The sequence below is a fragment of the Chenopodium quinoa genome, unplaced genomic scaffold (genome assembly GCF_001683475.1).
Source record: "Chenopodium quinoa cultivar QQ74 unplaced genomic scaffold, ASM168347v1, whole genome shotgun sequence".
In the NCBI taxonomy this organism is placed as follows: Eukaryota; Viridiplantae; Streptophyta; class Magnoliopsida; order Caryophyllales; family Amaranthaceae; genus Chenopodium; species Chenopodium quinoa.
Window position 1 is genome coordinate 1,973,189 of NW_018742963.1, and position 21,437 is coordinate 1,994,625.

General features: G+C 36.0%; 1 protein-coding gene and 2 long non-coding RNA genes across 3 annotated transcripts; 1 reads left to right on the top strand and 2 right to left on the bottom strand.

The window, feature by feature from the left end:
* Nucleotides 1-6,903: 6,903 nt before the first annotated feature.
* Nucleotides 6,904-8,978, top strand: LOC110728888 (zinc finger MYM-type protein 1-like). The gene is made up of 2 exons (XM_021908556.1): nucleotides 6,904-7,210; nucleotides 7,369-8,978. The coding sequence occupies exons 1-2, from the start codon at nucleotides 6,904-6,906 to the stop codon at nucleotides 8,976-8,978; spliced, it is 1,917 nt and encodes a 638-aa protein (XP_021764248.1).
* A 4,404-nt stretch (nucleotides 8,979-13,382) lies between these two features.
* LOC110728853 lies at nucleotides 13,383-15,331 on the bottom strand. Its single transcript, XR_002512781.1, has 3 exons — nucleotides 14,244-15,331; nucleotides 13,738-14,163; nucleotides 13,383-13,651 (listed from the first exon to the last, which is right to left on the bottom strand). It is a non-coding gene; the product is annotated as an uncharacterized LOC110728853 (long non-coding RNA).
* Nucleotides 15,332-15,417: 86 nt separating this feature from the next.
* On the bottom strand, nucleotides 15,418-20,555 carry LOC110728854. The gene is made up of 3 exons (XR_002512782.1): nucleotides 20,140-20,555; nucleotides 16,252-17,750; nucleotides 15,418-15,580 (listed from the first exon to the last, which is right to left on the bottom strand). It is a non-coding gene; the product is annotated as an uncharacterized LOC110728854 (long non-coding RNA).
* Between the last annotated feature and the right edge of the window lie 882 nt (nucleotides 20,556-21,437).

Sequence of the window (21,437 nt, forward strand, 5' to 3'; positions counted from 1 at the left end):
TTGCACCCTTGCTGTTCTTATTAGCACTAATTTTCTTAGCTGGACATTCATGTATCTTATGTCCATTTTTACCACAATGAAAACACACATGCATCTCTTTAGTCATGACATACTTGCCTCGTTGATATTCTTTGATCCAGGTGGTTTCTCTGGGAGACCAGTTAGTCCTGGTTCTCTGTCTAGTATAACCGAGACCAACTTTTCCTCTGTTTCCTCTTGATGAAGTCAGGTAATTTAAGGATTTTTGAGCATTCAATAATTTGTCCACATGTCTATGACTATCATTAAGTTCTTTTTCTCTGGTTTCAAGTGTCTTAGTCAACAATTTGTTTTTCTCTTTAAGAAAATCAAAGTTACTTTTTAAAGCTTTGAATTGTAGATTAAGCTTTGAAACCATACGGTCAATAGACATGTCAACAACCACTGGTTGCTTGTCCTTTTTCAGTTGATTGATTTCCGCATGCAAATCACAAATATTACTTTCATACTTATCAATCATATTACTGACATCTACACTGGTACCTGTAGGGGAAACAGTGAACTGTGCAGCTTTAAGTGAAGCAATTTCCTTGTGAGAATTTTCCAGGTTGTAAGCCAATGTTTCAAAGGCCTTCAACAAGGAAGTTCTAGTACATGAATTTGCTTTACTTATAGCTACTGAAAAATCAAGAGTATCACTAGTGGTTGATAAGTCTCTAGGGAACCAGGAGGTCAGATCCTCTTCACCATCAATTGGTTCAAACGATCTTTCCTTTTCTAGTTCCACTTTACACTTGTCCAATTCAACCTCTAGTTCTGCTACTTGATTTTTTAGTTCATAACAGACTCCTTCTAGATGATCACAGCTAGCAATAGCAATATTACATTCACCACTTTTTTCTTTTAATTCTCTTTTGCAAATTATGTATGTTTCACTTAATTTATAGCATTCATCTAGTAAGGAATCAATACAAGCAAGCATATTTTCTCTATCATATTCATGCATATCTTCTCTAATTTGCTCTAAGCTTACCTTGCGTTCATGTAGTACATCCTTCTTTTCCATAAAGCATTTGTTGAATGTACTGGTTCCCCCTCTGGTTCCTGGACCAGTGTTGTTTTCCTTGATGTTTGTAAAGGCAGTTAGGCAAACATCTGAGTTGGGTGATCCTTCTTCTTCATCTGACCCTGAGTCAGAGTCTCCCCACATGGAAGCTATCATGGCATTCTTGTATGCTTGTTTATCTCCGAATTTAGACTGTTTGTCATTCCACTTAGGACAATCTCGAATAAGATGTCCTTTTTCTCCACACTTGAAACATCCTGTAGAAGAAGAATTAGAGTTAGATTTTTTATAGTTTTTAAAATGCTTACCTTTGAAATTCTTTCTTTGATCTCGAAGAGATCTCTCAAATCTTTTTGCAATCATGCTAATTTCATCTTCATCATCTTCTACTGTTCCCTTAAGCGCCATGCCTCTTGCTGGTTCCTTCTCAGACTTAGAGTCAATCAGCATCTCATGAGTCATAAGGGAACCAATCAGCTGTTCCAGAGACAAGGTAGACAGATCCTTTGCTTCGTATACTGCTGTTACCTTGGCTGTCCATGCATCTGTTAAACTACGCAATAATTTTCTCACAAGATCCTCGTCAGATAAATTTTTACCAAGAGATCTAAGATCATTTACAATAGTCATAAACCTACGAAAGCAATCATTGATTTTTTCATTTTTATTCATGGCAAACAATTCATATTTAGACATGATTAAATCAATTTTAGACCGTTTTACCTCACTGGTTCCCTCAAACGCAAGTTCAAGGGTGTCCCATATCTCCTTAGCACTACTGCAGCCAGATATACGATTTGTTTCGGTCTCACCTATTGCTTGTTGTAGTATTGACATTGCCTTAGCATTCTTCTCCAGCAACTTGTGATCAGCAGTGACCAATTCGCTATCTTTCTTAGGAACCTGGTTCCCCTCAACATCTGTCTTGAGAATGATATTAGGACCATTTTTAACTACGAGCCAGCATTCATAATCAATACCCATGATAACATTCTGGATCCTGTTCTTCCACCAAGCATAATTATTTCCATTAAACTTGGGTGACTTGTTGTCATAACCGATTGCACTTAATTCTTGAGTACTCATTCTTAACTCCTCTAGATGTTACTCTTTCGAGAAGCTTAGGCTCTGATACCAATTGAAGGTTCAATGGGCACTCAAGAGGGGGGGGGGTGAATTGAGTGTTAAGTAATCGTTGGCTAATTTTGCTTCTTTTCGGATTATGTGTGAGGAACCAGTTGTGCTGGTTCCCGTACGCAGCGGAATATAAATAAGCAATAAAGAAGACAACAAATTTAACGAGGTTCAGCCAACTCAGGCCTACGTCCTCCTATCCTAAGTTCTTTATTAATCTACTCCGAAAAACAAAGACAAAGAACACTCTGCTGTTTCCCTACTCCGGGAACCAGCAAACCCCACACTCTACTCCGAGTGTGCTCTCGACTTACACTCGTAAGCCCAATGTGTTTGAACTCACAAACACTCACCCAGCCTTTAACCCCTTTGTTAAAGACTCAATACAAGAATCAAGAACTCTCCTTTGATCTCACTTCTACGAAGCTAATTAAGAGAAAATATTTAAGTACTAGAATGCTCTTGTATATGACTTGATGAATGGGATTAGTGCTTAAGTATATGCTCTCAAATAATTGCTCTTTTTAATTTCTGGAGAGGCACACGAAATATGTGAAATAAGATGAGTTTATATAAGCTTAGATTCCTAAAATCTAGTTTCCTTAAATCACACAATCTTAGAGAATAAGATATATTGTAATTTTAGGAAAGTATTTATCTTATTTGATTTAATAACAAAGATAGAATCAATTAAGATAAATACTCCTAGTTTTTAGGTAACCAAGAATATTTCATCTTATTTCCAGCTGCACAAAATATTTTCAAAATAATCTTTTCGAAAAAAATCTTTTTGTAAAATCTTTTTCCAAAACGGCAGCTCGAATATTTCGTACAGTGAACCTGGTTCCCCGACCTGGTTCCCTGAATTGAAACATGTTATGAAACCTGTTCCAACTTTGTACCAGATTTCATATCATACTTCAATATACTTTTAAGCACTTATATAACCCAAACATGCAAGCATACTACGGAGCATATTACATGAAAACCTAGATAACATATTAAAGCATAAATCGTCTTTTCTTCATGTAATCTTCAAGACTTGAATCTTCCTTGAATACTTCTATTATGAGCAAACAATCTTTCTTCGAAATATCTTCGAAAGGCTTCTATGCTCCAAGTCTTGGAATCAACTCAACTACTGCACATGTAACATGGTTAATGCACAATAAAGAGTATGTGACTGCTTTTCCGCATAGCGGTCAAGGAAACGGTTCATACTGGTTCCCCACCAGTACATAGCACATTTATCATCTAACTGTTTCCTGTATATAGATAAGTTAGTTCAATAGATAACTCATATAATCAATAACTTATCTAGGAAAACAGTGTTCTATTTTAGTTGGTTCCCCCAACTGTATTGAACACTTTCAAAGACCTGTTTCCCTTAGCTGTTTGTCATCATTCAAAACTATCAATCAAAACCTAAGGGACTCAACACCCACCCACTCGGAAAACCCACATCCACTAACGATTAGCCACCCCACCCTTTGAAATCCACCCCTACCTCTTTGAATCAATCCCCTACCCTAGAATAAAAAGATTTAAGAAATAGAAAAGAAGACGAGGAAGTGCTCTAGTGAGGGTGAATTGCTTTGGTTGTAGAGTTGGAGATGGGTTTAGAGTTAAAAAGGAGGTAGTGTTGTTGGTTTTTTTACAATTTTTTGAATTTTCCAATTCTACCGGAAGAACAACACAATCGACAATCCTAATCTCGATCATACCGATTGAAATGTGACTTTAAAACATTTGCAATGGATGGCTTCACAAATAGGGTAAGTTTTTTCGGCGGCGACTTTGGAGTATGCATAAGGGACACCTTGGTAAGTGGTGCAAAATGTGGATCGATGTAGAGAAAAGGGGGCTTTGGGAAGTTGTTGATAGTGTGGTAAGAGACTATGATTTAACTAATTGTCAAACTCAAATAATTACAAAACAAGCAATCAATTCGAATAATAAGAATTATGATCAATCAATGCAAATAAACTGAATAATAAGGGAAATTCTATAATAAAAAGCATCCAAGATCAAGCTTCAATTCACCACAAATATAATCAATGCAATAATCATTTTACTCCTAACTAACATATAATTCAATCGACAAGAGGAAAAGCAATCCCTAGAAAATACCAAAAAGTCTCTATTCCGAGTTATTAATGGTTTTCCTAATCATAATCAAACCTACTTTCATGAAATGAATCACGCAAATTAAGGACATTAAGCACATTACTTAGCTTTTAAATTATCCATTCAACTACTCTCCATAAAGAAGTTCAAACCTTTAATTGATCTATTCAAATCCGTTAAAACTCAACTCTCGTTGTGATTAATAGAACAATGGATTAAAAAAATACTAATCATCTATCCTTAATCTAGTATTGGAATAAGCACAATCAATTAAGCATGTCAATAGCAATTATTTTTAGAAAATTTAAAGAGTTAATTCATGCATCAATCATATTCGATTTTCGCTAAATCTTGGATTGGAAAACTACTCATGCATCTTAATGGAATAAAGAACGATATTCAATAAAGGAGACATGAATAAAAATAATAAAAATTAGAGGATTAAGAGGAGAAAATAATACTCTAAAATAATTATGAATGCAATCTTGAATCTTAAAAACAAAAAGCCCTAGAATTGATGAAGAGGAATGTAATACAATACTCTCTAAGATAATGTGTGAAAGTTCTAGATAAAAGACTATCTAAAACCTATTCAATTATATGCTAGGAAAATAGTAGTCGTCTTCTCTTAGGATTAGGACTCTAAAAGCCTAAAATTAGACCCTAATGTTGTCAATAAATTAAGAAGTGGCAACTAGGCTGTGGTATAGAGTCGCGAGTCGCGGTACTGCTGCGAAGTAGGCTGCAAGCTATGTGTATCTCACTCCTTTGTGAAGTATGCCGCACACAGGCTGCGGAATGATGCGTTAGGCCACAAGCCGTAGACTAGGCTGCCTTTTTATGTTTTATAGCTCTTCCAACATATTAACTCCAACTTCCTTTCTAATACTACATACTTTCCAAACAAAAACCTACAAAAACAAGGAATTAAAAGAATAGGAGGAGAGCAAGAATTGAAATAAATTTATAGCAAAATGATGCTCAAATAATTAAATGTATGGAGAAAGTACGCCAAATATATATATCATGTAAATGAGGCACATAAGTACGTAAATTATCACGTTATCTGTTCACTATCATTTCTTAAGCCATTTCAGTCATTTTAATAGTCCAAACCCTTTAATATATCTTATCCCAAAATCCACAGTACAAACCATATACCGATTTTATCTTATCATAAACGTAGCTTGTAACCGAGCTAAACTGACTTATGAGGCACATAATTTTTATTTAAATCCCATATGGATGAATTTCTCTTAAAATAAGGTTTTTAATGATATATCATAAGCTCAATTATAATTTAATATATAGGGGATATGAGCAAAAAACTTAAGTTTGTCCAAAACCGACACCCTTGCAATATTTTGGCTATATTATAAATCTACATATGATATTGACTTGATTTTAATTGGATTATAAAGACTTTCATAGCTTTTTGAACGTATACATTATTTTCCTTTTTCCATGTTCTATATCAAAAGTTATGATAAGAACAAGAAGTACAAATCCTGGCAAACTGTACTATCGCACCTCCCCGATTTATTTTGAGACGACAATTTTGACATTTTTAGTGTCTCGACAATTCCAGCGTGGCACATAATCTTTTGCTTGTCACAACAATTCAAAAAGTATTCGTCGTGTCACGACAAATTCATCATGTCACGGCGGTTTTCATTGTGGTGTGATGATTGTCAATGCAGTGGCGGACCCAATTAAGTGACATGGGGGGATAGCTGTCCCCCCATTTTTAAAAAAAAAAATTAAAAAAAAAAAAGTGAAAAAAACCAAAAAAAAAAAGCAAAACGCGACACTACTACGGAACGAAGAACAGCCAACGACACTCAGTCTTCACTCCTCCAATTCTCCGTTGCCTCCACTGAGATCGACCGTCCAGGCGTGCGTCGCTGCTCCACCAACCAGGCAACCACCGCCCTGCTGCGTCGCTGCTCTCGGTTCCTCACCACTCACCAGTTCACCAAGTCACCACAGCACCACTTCGGTCTTCGCAAATCGGCAGCCTCTTCACTAGCTGCGTGCACCGGCGCCGCCTGCGTGCAACCAGGCAACCACCGTCTGACCGTCGAGCCTCGGTCGTCCGCCACTGATGGTATGTCTTGCTATTTGCTAACCCTAATTCGAAATTCCCAATTTGAAATCCCCAATTGACAATTGTTAACCCTAATTTCCAGATTTTTGTTTAATTATTGTTAATTTTAATTGCAATCTTTGTTGAATTTTAATTTTAATTGCAATTTTAATCTTAGGTTTTATCGTTTTATTAGTATGCATTCTATGCAATGATGTGAATTGTGGAAATTGATATATATTTTTCAATTTAATTAGGAAATGTCAAATGATTCACCTAATTCAAACAAATCCAAGGCTACTAGAAAACAACCCGATCTTCGACAATTCATGTTTAAAAGAAAGAAACTCCATGAAAATGAGTCCAATAACTCTCCTTCATTAAGCTCCCCTCAAAGTCAAGAAGATGATATGGAAATGGGTGGTTCAAGTACTTGTAATGTACCATTGGAGGAAAATTGGTATACGATGTTGAACTTCTTCCTCATGATCCGGGAAAAAGAATAAACATAATGGATTACCCCGCAAATGAACGAAATGCAGTTAGGAGGGGTTATATTCTTAAAAAACCTTGCCAACCAAAAACTCATGACTTTCCTCAAAGACAAGTGTCTGGTTTACGTTGCTTTAGTGTTCATTGGTTCAAGAAATGGGATTGGCTTGAGTATAGTATTGAAAAAGATGCCGCATTTTATATTGTGTGTTACTTGTTCAAGAATGAAGTTGATAGTTATTCGGGGGGTGATGCATTTGTTGATGGAGGGTTTAGGGCATGGAATAAACCGGAAAGATTTGAGAAGCATGTTGGTGGAATTAATAGTGCTCATAATCTTGCTTATGAGAAATATGTGAATTTAAGAGATGAAAAAAAAAATCAATCTTGAATGTGTTTGACAATGCAAGTGAGGTGATTAAGAGTGAATATTTTATCCGCTTGAATGCATCTTTAACTTGTTTAAGATTTCTTTTGGGGCAAGGTTTGGCATTTCGTGGACATGATGAAAGTGGGGAGTCATATAATAGGGGTAATTTCCTTGAGCTTTTGAAATTGTTAGGAGAAAAGGTTGAGGAAGTAAGACAACATACTCTTGAAAATGCACCTAAAAATTGTCAAATGATTTCCCCTTCTATTCAAAAGGACATTATTAATTGTTGTTCCAAAGAAACAACTAGGTACATAATAGAAGAAGTTGGTGATAATTACTTTGCCATATTAGCCGATGAGTCAAGTGATGTGTCCCAAAAAGAACAACTAGCTCTTGTTTTGCGCTTTGTTAATAGAGATAGTGGAAAGGTAATGGAGCGATTTTTAGGCATTGTTCATGTTGGTGATACTACCGCTTTAACTCTTAAAGATGCAATCATGTCTTTACTTGTTGAACATTCATTGAGTCCATCTATGATAAGAGGGCAAGGGTACGATGGAGCTAGCAACATGAAAGGTGAAATAAATGGTCTTAGGACTTTGATTATGAATAATGATACTCCAAGTGCCTACTACATACATTGTTTTGCTCATCAACTTCAACTAACACTAGTTGCCGTTGCTAAAAAGAATGATAGTTGTGGTTGGATTTTTGAGATACTTGCAAATTTATTGAATGTGGTTGGAGTTTCTTGCAAGAGAAGAGAAATGATTCGACAAGATCAAGCTCAAGAAGTTGCTCGAGCATTGGATGTAGGGGATATTGTGAGTGGATCGGGTTTAAATCAAGAACTTGGTTTGAAAAGGCCCGGGGATACTCGTTGGAGTTCTCATTACAAGTCTCTTTCAAACATCATCCTCTTATTTCCTACAATTGTTAAGGTACTTGTACACATTGGGAAGCATGGTGTATCGGAAGATAAGTTCAAAGCTCAAATTGCTTTAGGACAATTAGAGTCATTTGACTTTGTTTTTATTGCTTACTTGATGTTGACTATTTTTGGATACACTAATGATTTGTGTGTTGCTTTGCAAAGAAAGGAGCAAGATATTGTAAATGCCATGGAACTTGTCACTTACACAAAAATAGTGTTGCGAAAAATGAGGGAGCAAGGATGGGATACTCTCTTAAACAAGGTAACTTCATTTTGTGCTAAACATGGTATTGTTGTTCCCACTATGGATTCTCCTTATGTTCCTCAAGGAAGATCAAGACGTTTTGTTGAAGAAGCAACAAATCAACATCATTTTCGGGTTGGAATTTTTTTAAGAGTGATTGATTTGCTTCTTCAAGAACTTGATGATCGATTTAATGAGAGGAATATGGAGATACTAATGTGTATGGCTTGTTTAAGTCCTAAAGATAACTTCTCATCCTTTGATAAAGATAAGGTACTTAAACTTGCCTCTTTTTATCCCGAAGAATTTTCAAGCTTTGATTTGATGACTCTTGAATGTCAACTTGATATATTCATGGAGAATATGCTAAATGATGAAAGATTTCAAGGTTTAAATGACCTTAATTCTCTTTCTATGATGCTTGTTAAAACTAATAAGCATAAGACTTTTCCTCTTATTCATTTGCTTATAAAGTTGATGTTGATTCTTCCGGTTGCCACGACAAGTGTTGAAAGAGTCTTTTCTGCAATGACACATGTGTAAAAAATAAGTTGCGAAATAGCATGGGTGATCAACTTATGAATGATTGTTTGGTCACTTTTATTGAGAAGGATGTCTTCTTAAGAGTTTCCGATGAAAAAGTTGTTGAACGCTTCCAAAATATGAAGACTCGAAGGATGAAAGTGTAATTTTAATGTAATGTTTATGTAATTTTTTTCATCATTTTGAATTGTATGACTAAGTATGTTTTTTATTTTGAAATTTTAATACTAAGTATTAACCAATTTGTGTGTTTGAGTTATTTTTTTTGTTTTTATTTTTTGTTAAGCTATTTGTAAGTTAAGCATTTTGTCCCCCCGAATTGAAAATCCTGGATCCGCCACTATGTCAATGTCCATATTCACCTTATAAATTGCCACACCATATCATTATTATCGTGCCCTGGTGAAAGTCGTCATGTCACGACCGAGACCTATTAAGCCACAACGCAAAAGCAAAACTATTCTAACTTTTTTTGATTTTTAGTATACAATACTATTTTCTAATATTCCAGATACAAATTCGAAGATTAGACGAGATGAAGATGACACTATTCGAGAGTTGTTATTTATCGCCCACATTTTTCTACTTAAAGCCCACATTTGGTAAAATTTTGACAATCTTGCCCTTATTTTAATTTTTACCGAAAACCAAATTTTCTCTCACCAAAAATGTGGAGCAGCACTGGATCGCCGAGGGACACCGAAGAGCCGTCATCGTTGGCGAGATGCACCGGAGAGCCGCTATCGTCGCCAGAAAACGAGGTACGTAGCCGTTTAAAAATACGAAGTGGCGGCTAGCGTGCTGCCGAGAAGCCGCTGCCGTGGGTAGGGCGCCTTGCCAGGACGCCGCCACCGTGACGGTGGGGCCTGGCAGGGAAGCCAACCCCGTGGTTGTGGCGCCTGGCCAGGCGCCACAGCCACGTATATATATATTTTTAATTTTATTTAAAGTTTTGTGTTTTTTTTATTTTTGTGTTTTTTTTTTGTTTTTTAATTTTGATAAATTTGAAATTAAATGTGTGTTAATAATTTTTTTTATAAAAAAACAAAATTTAATTGGAAATTATGTTTGAAATATGTGTGAATAATTTATAAAAAAACAAAAATATGGTTTAGTTTGACATTATGTTTTAATATGTGTTAATTATTTTCAAAAAAACAAATGTATGTTTTAATTTGTATGTGTGTGAATACTTTTTGTTTATCTTTTTCATTTTTTTGTTTGTTGTTTATATTTTATTGTTTTTGGTTATATTTTTTGTTTTTGGTATATTGTTTTGTTTATGTTTATATTTATTTTTTTCAAATTTGTTAAATTTTTTTTTATGTTTATATTTTTTTTTTCCGTCATTTGTATATTCATTTATTTATTTATTTATTTATTTATTATTTACTTTTTTGTAGTTCATATTGTATGTTTTAATAAACAAAAGTATGTTTTAATTTGTATGTGTGTGAATACTTTTATATATAATTACGTGTTAGTTTTGTGTTAATTATGTGTAAATTTAGACATTAAATGTATTATGCGTTAAATATGGAAATGATATTTAGAAATTTAAAGTTTAGAAATTACTTTTGTGTTAATTTTGTGTCAAATGTATTAATTTAATTTAATCCTTATGTGATTATATTTATATGTTATTGTTGCAGGATTATGGTGGAGACGGAAATGATTATAATGGGATTTTTGTACATGATGGTCTGTTCGAAGATGCTCAACAAGCGATTGATTGGGCAAAACAGGTTGCAATTATATCAGGTTTTTGATTAGTAGTAGAAGTCATAAATCTCAACGGGATGGTAGAATGGATCGCATTTTGAGATGTGACCGTTATCGTAAAAGGGAGGAACGAGATTTCAATCAAGCGATTCGGTTTGATTCAAAGCGGAAAGGTTGTGGGTGTCAGCTCAGAGTAAAGGTTCGACAACAGCAAAGGCGTGACGGTTGGGAAGTGAAGGGTTACGGTAAATAGGGGTATCACAACCATGAGATGATAGTATATGAAGTGGGTCATCGACAGTTAAGCGGTCTAAGTCCTGCTGCAAAACTAGTTGTAAAAGAAATGAGTGATGCTCAAGTGAAGCCTGCTAAAATATTAGCATCTGTGTTGGAGAAATTTCCTGAAGACCAGCTAAACCGAAGACACATCTACAACGTCAGACAGAAATTGAGGTTTGAACGGTCAGAGGGAAGGAACCCTATACATCAGCTTCTACACCAGGCACAAGCACGTGGTTACCTGTACTGGTTTTGAATCTGATGAAGACACATCGGAGGTGACTCATTTGTTCCTTATGCATCCTGATTGTGCTGATATGATTTCGTCTTGGCCATCTGTGATTTTAATCGATTTTAACGTACAAGACAAACAAGTACAAGTTCCCACTGGTTGAGATGGTTGGGATTGCTTCAACGAACCAGAACTTTCTGATTGGTTATGTAGTCATGAAGGATGAGACGGCTGTGAGTTACTGTTGGGTGTTGGAGAAGTTGAGAAATTACATTGGCCCAAATGTTCAGCCATCAGCCATAGTCAGTGATTGTGAGGGAGGTCTCTTTGCCCCTATAGCGGAGCAGTTTTCGGAGTCGAGCCATTTACTGTGCACATGGCACATCAACAACTGTGTGAAAGTCAAAGCCTACAACCTTTTCAACAAGAATTTAGATTCAGCAGAGAGATTGGTAAATGGTAAGTGGCGGAAGATCCTGCAAGCTACCACGGAGGCAGAGTACGATCGAGCTTTAGATAACTTCAAGGATGCGTAACAATGGTGCCCGACAATCGTAGACTATGTGATGCAGCAGTGGGTACCTCAGAGGGAAAAGTTTGTCAAATATTGGACAAACCAAGTTCTTCATTTTGGAAACACTACAACATGTAGAGTTGAGAGCGCTCATAGAGCTTTGAAGGACTGGATTAATTCTTCCACCTCTGCTTTGGATACACTGTTCGAGAGAATAAACAAGGCTATTGATACTCAGAAGAACGACATCAAGAACTCTCTCGAGGACTCCAGACGGCGACATGGCATGATGTATAGCCATTTCATATTTAATATTCTCCATGGTCGTGTGTCACACTACTGCTTGGGGTTGATTCTGAGCGAGCACAACAGGATGAGGGAGTTGGGTGATGAAGTGGCTATTTGGTGCGGATGTGCTATATCAGTGACTCATGGACTATCAGGGAGTTGGGTGATGAAGTGGCCATTCACCGCGTAATTACGCAAGATAGGGCGTCGTTACATGTTGATCAGGTTCATCCATTCTGGCAGACGCTCGTGATCGGAGAGCATGCTGTTCCACAGACGGTCCACCGTGAACAAGAGGAGTTGGAGCAGTTTCGTTCGATGTTTGACCAAGTGTCCTCCAGCCACCCTTCAATCATTCATAGTGCTACCCATGTACTTCATGACATGTTCAACACGTCGTGCTTGGATCAAGAGGAATCTGAAGGGGTCGAGCGACCAAGGGGTCGACAACCACGGCGGAACAGGAGTGGGTTTGAGTACATTCGTGGTCGTACATCGTCATCAAGTGGTAGCCAATCTTCCTCGTCGGTGAATATGCCCGGCACAGGTACGGTACTTTACTTTAATTTACTTTTTAGAGTGTTCATTTAGTTTACTGCTGACTTGTTAATTGCGTTTATTGATGTGTGCAATAGGTAGAATGGGCATTGAACATTTTCTATATAAGGACAGGATCCCTAACATCATGATGCCATTCTTGGACGAGTGGAATGATGTGGTTGCAGATGGTAACTGCGGGTTTTGGGTTGTGGCTGATGTGTTTCAGATGGGTGAAGACAAATACGGTTTAGTGCGTCAGTTGATGTACAGTGAAATCACCTCAAACCGAGGTGTTTATCGCCATGTGCACGACCAGGACTTGGATAGGTCTCTGCAGCGTATCCGATGGGGAGGAGGACCTTGCGCTCAAAATCATTGGTTCGACGCGCAACTTGATCTCTTTGCCGTTGCAAACATCTACAAGTGTGCAGTCATGCATTTCGGCCTTGGTTTGCATAGTCGAGCTTATTATCCATGTACCACGGTTCTGTCTTGGTGTTCGCGTGAGACCGTCACCAGACCGGTAAGAGAGGTTGCTATTGGATTTCTTAGGTTGTCATACAGACATTTTATCCGATTGGACCTGTCACCCGATTTTCCGGTCCCAACGATCATACCGAAGTGGTACACCATTCGTAGAACAAGCGTAGAGGGTTAGGATGCGATGTATCATGCCCGGGTGCAGTAGTGGAACAATCTAGTTGCCATTTAGTTTTTCCCGTGTACACCTACCTTTTCTATGTGACCTTGTATTGTTATTGCTATTTTTTTTTCCATTTATTTAATTTTCATATTCTAATTTATATCTTGCATGCACACTAATTTAAAACTTAAAATAATAATTTTAAAAACTAAAAAGATAATGTCAAATTCTAAAAACTTAAAATAAAAATTTCAAATGTTACAAACTAAAAAGATAATGTCAACTTTTACAAACAACTATGATACTGTACAAAATGTTCATTTAGTAATCCCTTTGTGACGCCCACTGCCACTGCTCAAGAGCCCGTTCCATATCATCAATCGTGGTTCTGCCTAATGCATCCGTCTCTTTTTTTCAAAAATTATGTGTGCCACCTGCATCATCTTTCTCATCCACTACACACAATAAAACACATAAAATTCAATAACGACGTATTATAAGAAAAAAAAAAACACAACAACAAATGTTTTATGAGACGTACCGCATCCACGGTAGTGGCCGGTGGCACATCATCATCATCGGCGTCGTCGCCATGGTGGAGGTCTCTGATCAACCTCGGGTGCGAGTGTCGGTTGTACCACTCCATGTAGTGCTAGTCACACATGGCAGTCACCCTAGTTAGCGGCCGCAGCAGCTGCTCAATCCATATGCGGGCAACCATCGAAAACTGCTCCCACGTGGCAATCATGCTTTCCGGCCATTGGACGACGTACTCCTTCGACGATGCAAATCGGACCTCCTTACTAGGCCATGCTGGTGGAGGAGGAACAACTTGGACAAATCCAAGCTGGCGAAGACAGCGCTGCGGCATGTACGCCTCTACGATCTCACGATACTGAATCAGTCCTGTGTACAGGGTCCTAGGTACCCTATTACTAGGGTTTTGGCCGAAAGGCATCCAGTTCACCTGCACATTTTTGTAAATTAGTAAGATTCATACAATAAACGCCTCAAACTATAAAAGTAGAAATAATTTAAACACTTTACCTCTAATGGGGACATCCTATCAAACGATAACCGTATCGATCGCAGGCGGTCAATGGACTTCTTCTCGACTCGCGGACTCCACGCACAGGGACGTGGCTGGCCATCCCCAATAGGAACTGGGTTGCGGTGTGGTCGAAATGCAGGAAAATACTCGTATATCCAGGTCTGTAACAACGTCAGACATCCAGTGATACCTGCCGCATCAGTCCGACTTGAGAATCCTAATTGCCGATACATATACGCCAACGTAGCGACCCCCAATAAAACTGGCCTACTCTGTCGGGCTCACACGCGTCAACTATGTCGCGTGGCCTGAGCTTGTTTCCGCTCTTATCCGGAAACAAGGTACACCCGAGAAGAAGAAAAACAAATGCAGCCAGTTGTGTGTCCTGCGTCCTACGTGCAGTGGGCCGGGTGCAAACATCGCTGCAAAACGGCTACGATCTTAACACCGTCGTGATCCCACACACCAAGTGCCGCTGTGTACAGCGCAGCCCTATCCACCGCCAACATCTCCGCTAGTAAATCTGCCTGATCCGCATCAGTGACAACAGATGCTCGGTTTCCCTCTACGGGAATCCCAAGGATGGCCTCGACGTCATGCAACATGATTGTCATCTCACCGAGCAGAAGGTGGAAAGAGTTCGTATCCGGCTGCCATCGCTCAACGAAAGCCGTGATCAGCGTCGAGTCAATCCTTTCGTGCATGGTGGCAGGAAGGTGACTCACTCTAGTGCCCCTCAATAGGCCAACCATCTCGCTCTCCTCCGGCCAAGCATCAACCCAACTACACAAAAAGTTACAAGTCTTTTTCCGGGTTTGGCATTTCAAAATGCTTGTATCCAAAGCCCTCTCCAGGTCCTCCCAGATACGGGTAGCGATGTGTCCTAGAAAGCTAGGAATCACACTCCCGTCTACAGGTCCCCAGCCACCTCACCCCTCACTACCCAAGATTCATTAACGGCCCTCGGCCGTTTTTTGCTTACCGCAGACACAGTGGACGCAGAAGATGTGCCAGATCTACTAACAAATCTACCATCTCTACCCTTACGCACATCTACCCTACGCGTCTCATACATATCATCAAGCCTCTGATTGAATGGACCGTAATCATCATATGGTCTACTCTGATCGTCGACATCCTCATCTGCATCCTCCTCCTCCTCCTCCTCCTCCTCATCACCATCATCATCCTCAGAATAGTGCACCCGTTCTCTGCGAGCCGAGGCCGAAATACCACGGGATCTAACGTGTCTGGGCCTCAAGCTCTCCATTGAGTAGATCGTACTTCTTACAATGTCCATACTCTTCCCCGCACCAGGTCCAAAATGCGATGCCTAACTCCATGTAAATAACGAAAAATAATAACGAAAAAAATTCAACAAAGTCTAAAAATGCACACAAAAACAAAAAAAACACCAAAACATACAATATTAACTTAAAAAAACTAAATACAAAATAAATAAATAAAAGAATATACAAATAACGGAAAAAAAAACATAAACATAAAAAAAATAAACAAATTTGAAAAAAAATATAAACATAAACATAAACAAAACAATATACCAAAAACAAAAAATATAAACAAAAAAAAAAACAAAAAAAAATCAAAAATACAAAGAAATAACCAAAAAAACAAAAAAAAAAAAAAAAAAAAAAAAAAAGAGAGAGAGAGGACACCAAAACAAAAAAATAAAAACCAAAAAAATTGAAACAACACCCAAAACAAAAAAAAATATATATAAAATAATAATTTAAAAAATAAAAAAAAAAGTGGAAAAAAAATCCAAAAAAAAACAAATTACAAAAATTTAAAAGAATAAAAAAAATGGAAAAAAAAAACGAAATAAAAACATTTAAAAAAAATTGAAAAAAAAGGAGGTGGCGTCCTGGCCAGGCGCCGCCACCGTGGCTGTGGCGTCCTGCCATGCGCCCCCACGGTGGCTGTGGCGTCTGGGTAAGGCGCCGCTACCTCTCCCGGTTGTTTTTTTTTTTAATTTAAATATACCTTTTCACCGCGAAACCGCCTTCCTCCCGCCACCGGTGCCGCCACTTCCTTGCCTTGTCGCCTCGACATTTTAGAAAAGTTTTTAGAGAGAGAAAATGACAGTAAAGAGTAGAGAGAAGATGAGAGTGTGTTTTTTACTTTGAGGGCAAAAGTGTCACTTTACTTCAAATTTATGGGCTTTATGTAGAGATTTGCGAGTGGTGTTTAGCAGTTCACTATTCAAAGACCTCTTGAGGCCTAGATGTGATATTTTCATTGCTGTAGGTTTTCTAAAGACAATTATTATCGGATTTTATTGCCTGAAAATCAATATGGGTAGTGCCAATCAAACTTTTTAAATTTAAGGGGTAGTTTTTTTAATAAAAATTTTAAGCTAGTAGTTATTGACAAAATGACCTATTAGGTAGGTAGTTCCTAACAAATTTTCCTAAACTATTAGTCATCTTTTTAGCCAAGAAATGGAAATTATATTATGACGTTACTTTTAGTCAAAAAAATGTAATTTATGTCATTTTAATCTTATTTAATCACTTATCAATGGCTTTCCTTACTAGTTTTAATGTAAATTATATTTAAGGTGATAAGTAACGTCAATATTGGGCTAATTTGTCGAAAAGACCAAAGATAATAATCATACAAATGAATCACTTTTTGAGATAGTAATAAACAACTTTATTTTTTAAAGGTAGTGAATAGCAAACCGCCCTTTTTAGAGGTAGTAATTGACAAATTTTCCTTAGTAATTATTTTAATTTTGAAACTATAAAATATTTAGTAATTTGTATATGTTAATAGTACATCTCCAAGTATCCTTATTTAATAATTCAAATTTAATCAATAATCTATGGCAAGAGTATTAGCAAATGAGTAAAACCTTACTAAGTAAATAGAAGTTAAAACACAGAGCTTAAGAGACGAAGATTTGCGATGTCACAATGTCACATGTATTGTGTATATATAAAAAAGACTAGAGTCCCCCTCAAAAAAAAGAAAAAAAAATTAATAAAAAAGACTAGAGTTGAAAATGAGGAGACTTTCTTGACATTGTGACATATAGTAAAAGTTGGAGAGGAGTACAAATATAAGAAATAATTCATAATAAAATAAAACCATCAACTCTGGAAAACGAACACAAACAAAATGTAACATTATACTATCATCACTCGCTCAATTATTTGTTTTAGTTACTAATCCTAACTCTTTTTCAACAGATCTTAACACTTATTCATTTGCACAGTACATAATTAAGGATTTAAGGAAGAAGGTTATTAAAAGTGTAAAATGATCACGAGTACAAGGAAAAAAAAAATGTTGGTGAAGGTAAGAAAGTGAGTTGAAAGGCGTAGATATTGCAGGATAAGTAGAGTGTAATATAGAACATTAAGAACCATAGGTTGTATAAATTTAACATCCAGAACAAGGTCTAGATCCATAACCAGGACCGTAACTCGGTGGATTACGATAGTAAATAGGTCTACCATTGCGCTGCATCCCAGATTCTGCAAAGCAAATACACATGTTAAGATATCTATCTATTAACATGTACTAAAAGCAAATCCTTTCATGTCACTTGTCATTATCTTGTGAAATTTTTTTTTCGCCATTTTCGTATTTTATTTTTTTTTTTTTTAATTTGCAAAATCTTTAAGTAAACTTTTTATACATTATGATATTTTCTTTCCAATTTAACAATCATATTCCATATATACCCAAATAAAATATTTCTGAATATCTTTTGTATACTTTATATTTGTAATATTATTCTCAAAAATATTTAACAACCATGTATTGCATAGGATTTTAACCTAGTATATATATATATATATATATATATATATATATATATTATGGAGTAGTTTGCAATAAATATCTTTGATGATAGTCTTTCCAAAAAAAAAAAAAAAAAAAAAAAAAAAACCACTTTGATGATATGGAGTAAGTAGGGATGTTAATGGGCGGGGCGGGGCGGATGTTGGCCTTCCCATCCCCATCTAAAATTTTCATACTCATCTCCATCCCCATCCCCATCCCCGCGGCGGGTCTAAAATTCATCCACATCCCCGCCCTGGCGGGTACTATTCCAAAACCATCCCCGCCCCAACGCCCACTTAGATATCCACACCCACTTAATCCCTACCTAACACCCGCCTCCCAAATACACAATGCTTCATAATTAATAAAGATTGCAAAAAAAAAAAATTATTGTTAATCTTACACATTTTTTTGTTTATAATATAAGTGTATTACAAAGTATTATATTTACTATTTTATTTTACATACTTTTTTTTTTATAAAATAGTATAAAAGTATATAATTTTGTTTTTAAAAATATATGGATGTGGAGATAGGGCGAGTACGAAGTGGGGTGAGTGAGGATAGGGCGGGTACAACCTAAAATTCACCCCCACCCCATCACCCATGGCGGGTATGGTTTTTATCCCCATCTCTGCCCCATCACCCGCCAAATCAAGACTCATCCCTGCCCCGTTAAGACGTGTCTCCTATTTGACCCGGCCCACTAACATCCCTAGGAGTAAGTGCTTTTGAAGATATAATTGTAGAAAAATCTAAGTTTAAAAGTTCGATATTCTTAAAATACATTCCGTATTTTGGTTCTTTCCTAACCTCTATACTCTATTTCTTTGCTTACTACTGGCACGAAAATTAATTAGACTTTAGATTATGTATCCAAAATGAGGAAACCTTGATCACAAAATCTTTTTTTTTTTTATTATTTTTTTTTTTAAGAAATCACAAATTCTTATTTTTCAAAAAAAGTTATTTAAAGTTTTTCTTGGTTCAAGTCAATATACTTTAATTTAAAAAAAAAAAATACTTTAAATAATGTCTTTTCTTGGTTCAACTCAATAAACTAGGGGGTGTTTGGTTCATCAAGTTGGAATGGATTGGTATGAAATCCCATACTATCTAGAGAGGTATGGATTCTAAAACTAATACTAGTCCAAAATTGTTTGGTTTTATTGTTGGAATAAATTCTATCCTTCACTAATAGAATGGATCGTGAATTTTAGGAGGAGGGGTAGGTGTGAGATTCCACAGGCATGAGATTTCATTCCTAAAAACCTCAACCTAACAAAAAATTAGATGGAATGATTCTAACTCCATTCCAATCCATTTGAAATGATCCAACCAAACTACCCCTTTATATCGTTCAAATCCCTTATAAGAAAAAAAAACCAACAATGTATATTGTTCAAATATCAACTGTATTTAACTTTTCTCACAAGAATTTGGAGTTATTAATTAAAAATTGCACTTGACTGACTTGAGTTTGTACAAATAGAGAATATAAAATTAATTAATTAATTAATTAAGTAAGTAAGTAATTAAAAAAAAAATAAAAAAAAGACTTGCGTTGGTTTTGAAACATAGTACCTTGTAAGTTGTAAGAACATAATAATTAATTGGTTGCACATTCGTGTCAATGGTGGTCATAATTTTTCTTTAGCAACATCTATCTTTTCTACTACACCCATCACCAACCCTCATAAAATGCCCATAATTATATTGGTTGCCTTCAAATTTTAGGCATTTATTTTCTCTTGTACAATTTGATATACTTCTTTCATTTCTAATTTATTGTCCTACTTTACTTTTTGAAATATATATTTATACTTATAATTGTAGTAGATTCAATAAGATTTGGAGTATCAAAAATTTTAAATAGGACAATTAATTAAAAAACGGAGGTTGTTAATTTAATCCCTCAATATGCTATAATTGAATAAAGCAATAAATATAACAGAGTCAGTTTTTTATTTTCTTTTATTAATCGTTAAAAAAAAAAAAACTTGGAATCATAAGATATAAAAAGAAAAACACATGTTCTCCATAAGTAAATGACATAGCAAAGATTAAGAAGCTTACGCGTCTTTTGAGTTGAGATAGGCTCAGCCGTCTGACGAGCTGAAACAACGCAAGGAGTGAGAAAAAGAACAGCAAAAATGATGCCAATTAGAAAAACCTTTGAGGAAGCCATTTTTAAACTCAACTACTATAACTTGTTCTTGGGTGTGATAAGAAGTACAAAAGTTGATCACTTATTTATAGTCAATTGTAGCCTCCAAGGCTGGGACTGTGGTCAATAGCAATAATAAGATGGACTTCTTCTTTGTGTCGCCAAATAGTACTTGTCTAGCCGTTGAAACATATATAAATTAAATGTGCTTTTGGATTCACATTTATATCATTGGGAGTTGGAGAAATTAATGATATACAGTTTTGTTAGTAAAGCAGTAATTGAAATATAGCAATAAAACGTAATTGTAAAGTAACTTATGTTGGTGTCTTTTGAGTAAGAAGAGTTTTTGCTAGCTTTTCATGTACTTATTAGTAACGTAAATAGTTGATTATGATTTTTATTACAATTAATTTACGTTGATGTATTTTGGGTGAAAAGACATAACTTTTAAGGGGGACACTATTTTATTTATATCCCTCTTTTTCTATAAATAGAGATGGTTTTCTAATGTGAATGTATGATGTAAGATAAAAAGACAATAAACATCATTTAACTTGCTTTCTTTGAGAGCAAATTTTTTAGAGCATTTTCTCTTCATTTTACAAATACTTGTTCACAAATTTCTTGTATATTGATTTAGTGAAACAATCTAAATCAATTGGCATGTTCTTTGTATCTCAATAGTTTTATCGTGTGTTGAAGCTTAAGAGTTTTGATGATGATGAATAAAAGCAAACTTCAACTAATACAATTTCTCTAAGTGTTGAAGTTGACTTTGGAAGTGGAAGAGTAATTTGTCTATGAAGACACAAGGAGACTCCAAGGAAAGTAGAATAAAAGTTTCTTAGTGGAACTAACTGAATTCCCTAATAGGAACATGAAGAGAAACTCTCTAACTGGAGCTTGACAGCAAGTTGAGAAGATTGACTTGGTCTGCGTTGAAGACACCAAGTTCCATAAGAACTTGGCCTGCGTAGTTCCAGCAAGGAGCTGGTGAGTGAAGGACAACAGGAACTCAATCTTGATCTGCGTGAAGCCCAAGTATCTTTAACATACAACAATTGATGAGATAAACTAACTAGAGAATATAAGTCTTTTTGTTAAATTTATTTATCTAATGATTACTATAAATATATTAGGTTAGTTTGTGCATGGAATTTATTAGAGGCGTGACAAAGCTTGTCAAGCTTAAAAATGGAAAGTT

What these genes read in the sequence shown, in the direction of transcription:
- LOC110728888 (XM_021908556.1), top strand. Translation starts at nt 6,904, where the DNA reads ATGGATTACCCCGCAAATGAACGAAATGCAGTTAGGAGGGGTTATATT. An exon ending in GCATGTTGGTGGAATTAATA is followed by an intron (nt 7,211 to 7,368) that starts GTGCTCATAATC and finishes TTTTGGGGCAAG; the next exon opens with GTTTGGCATTTCGTGGACAT.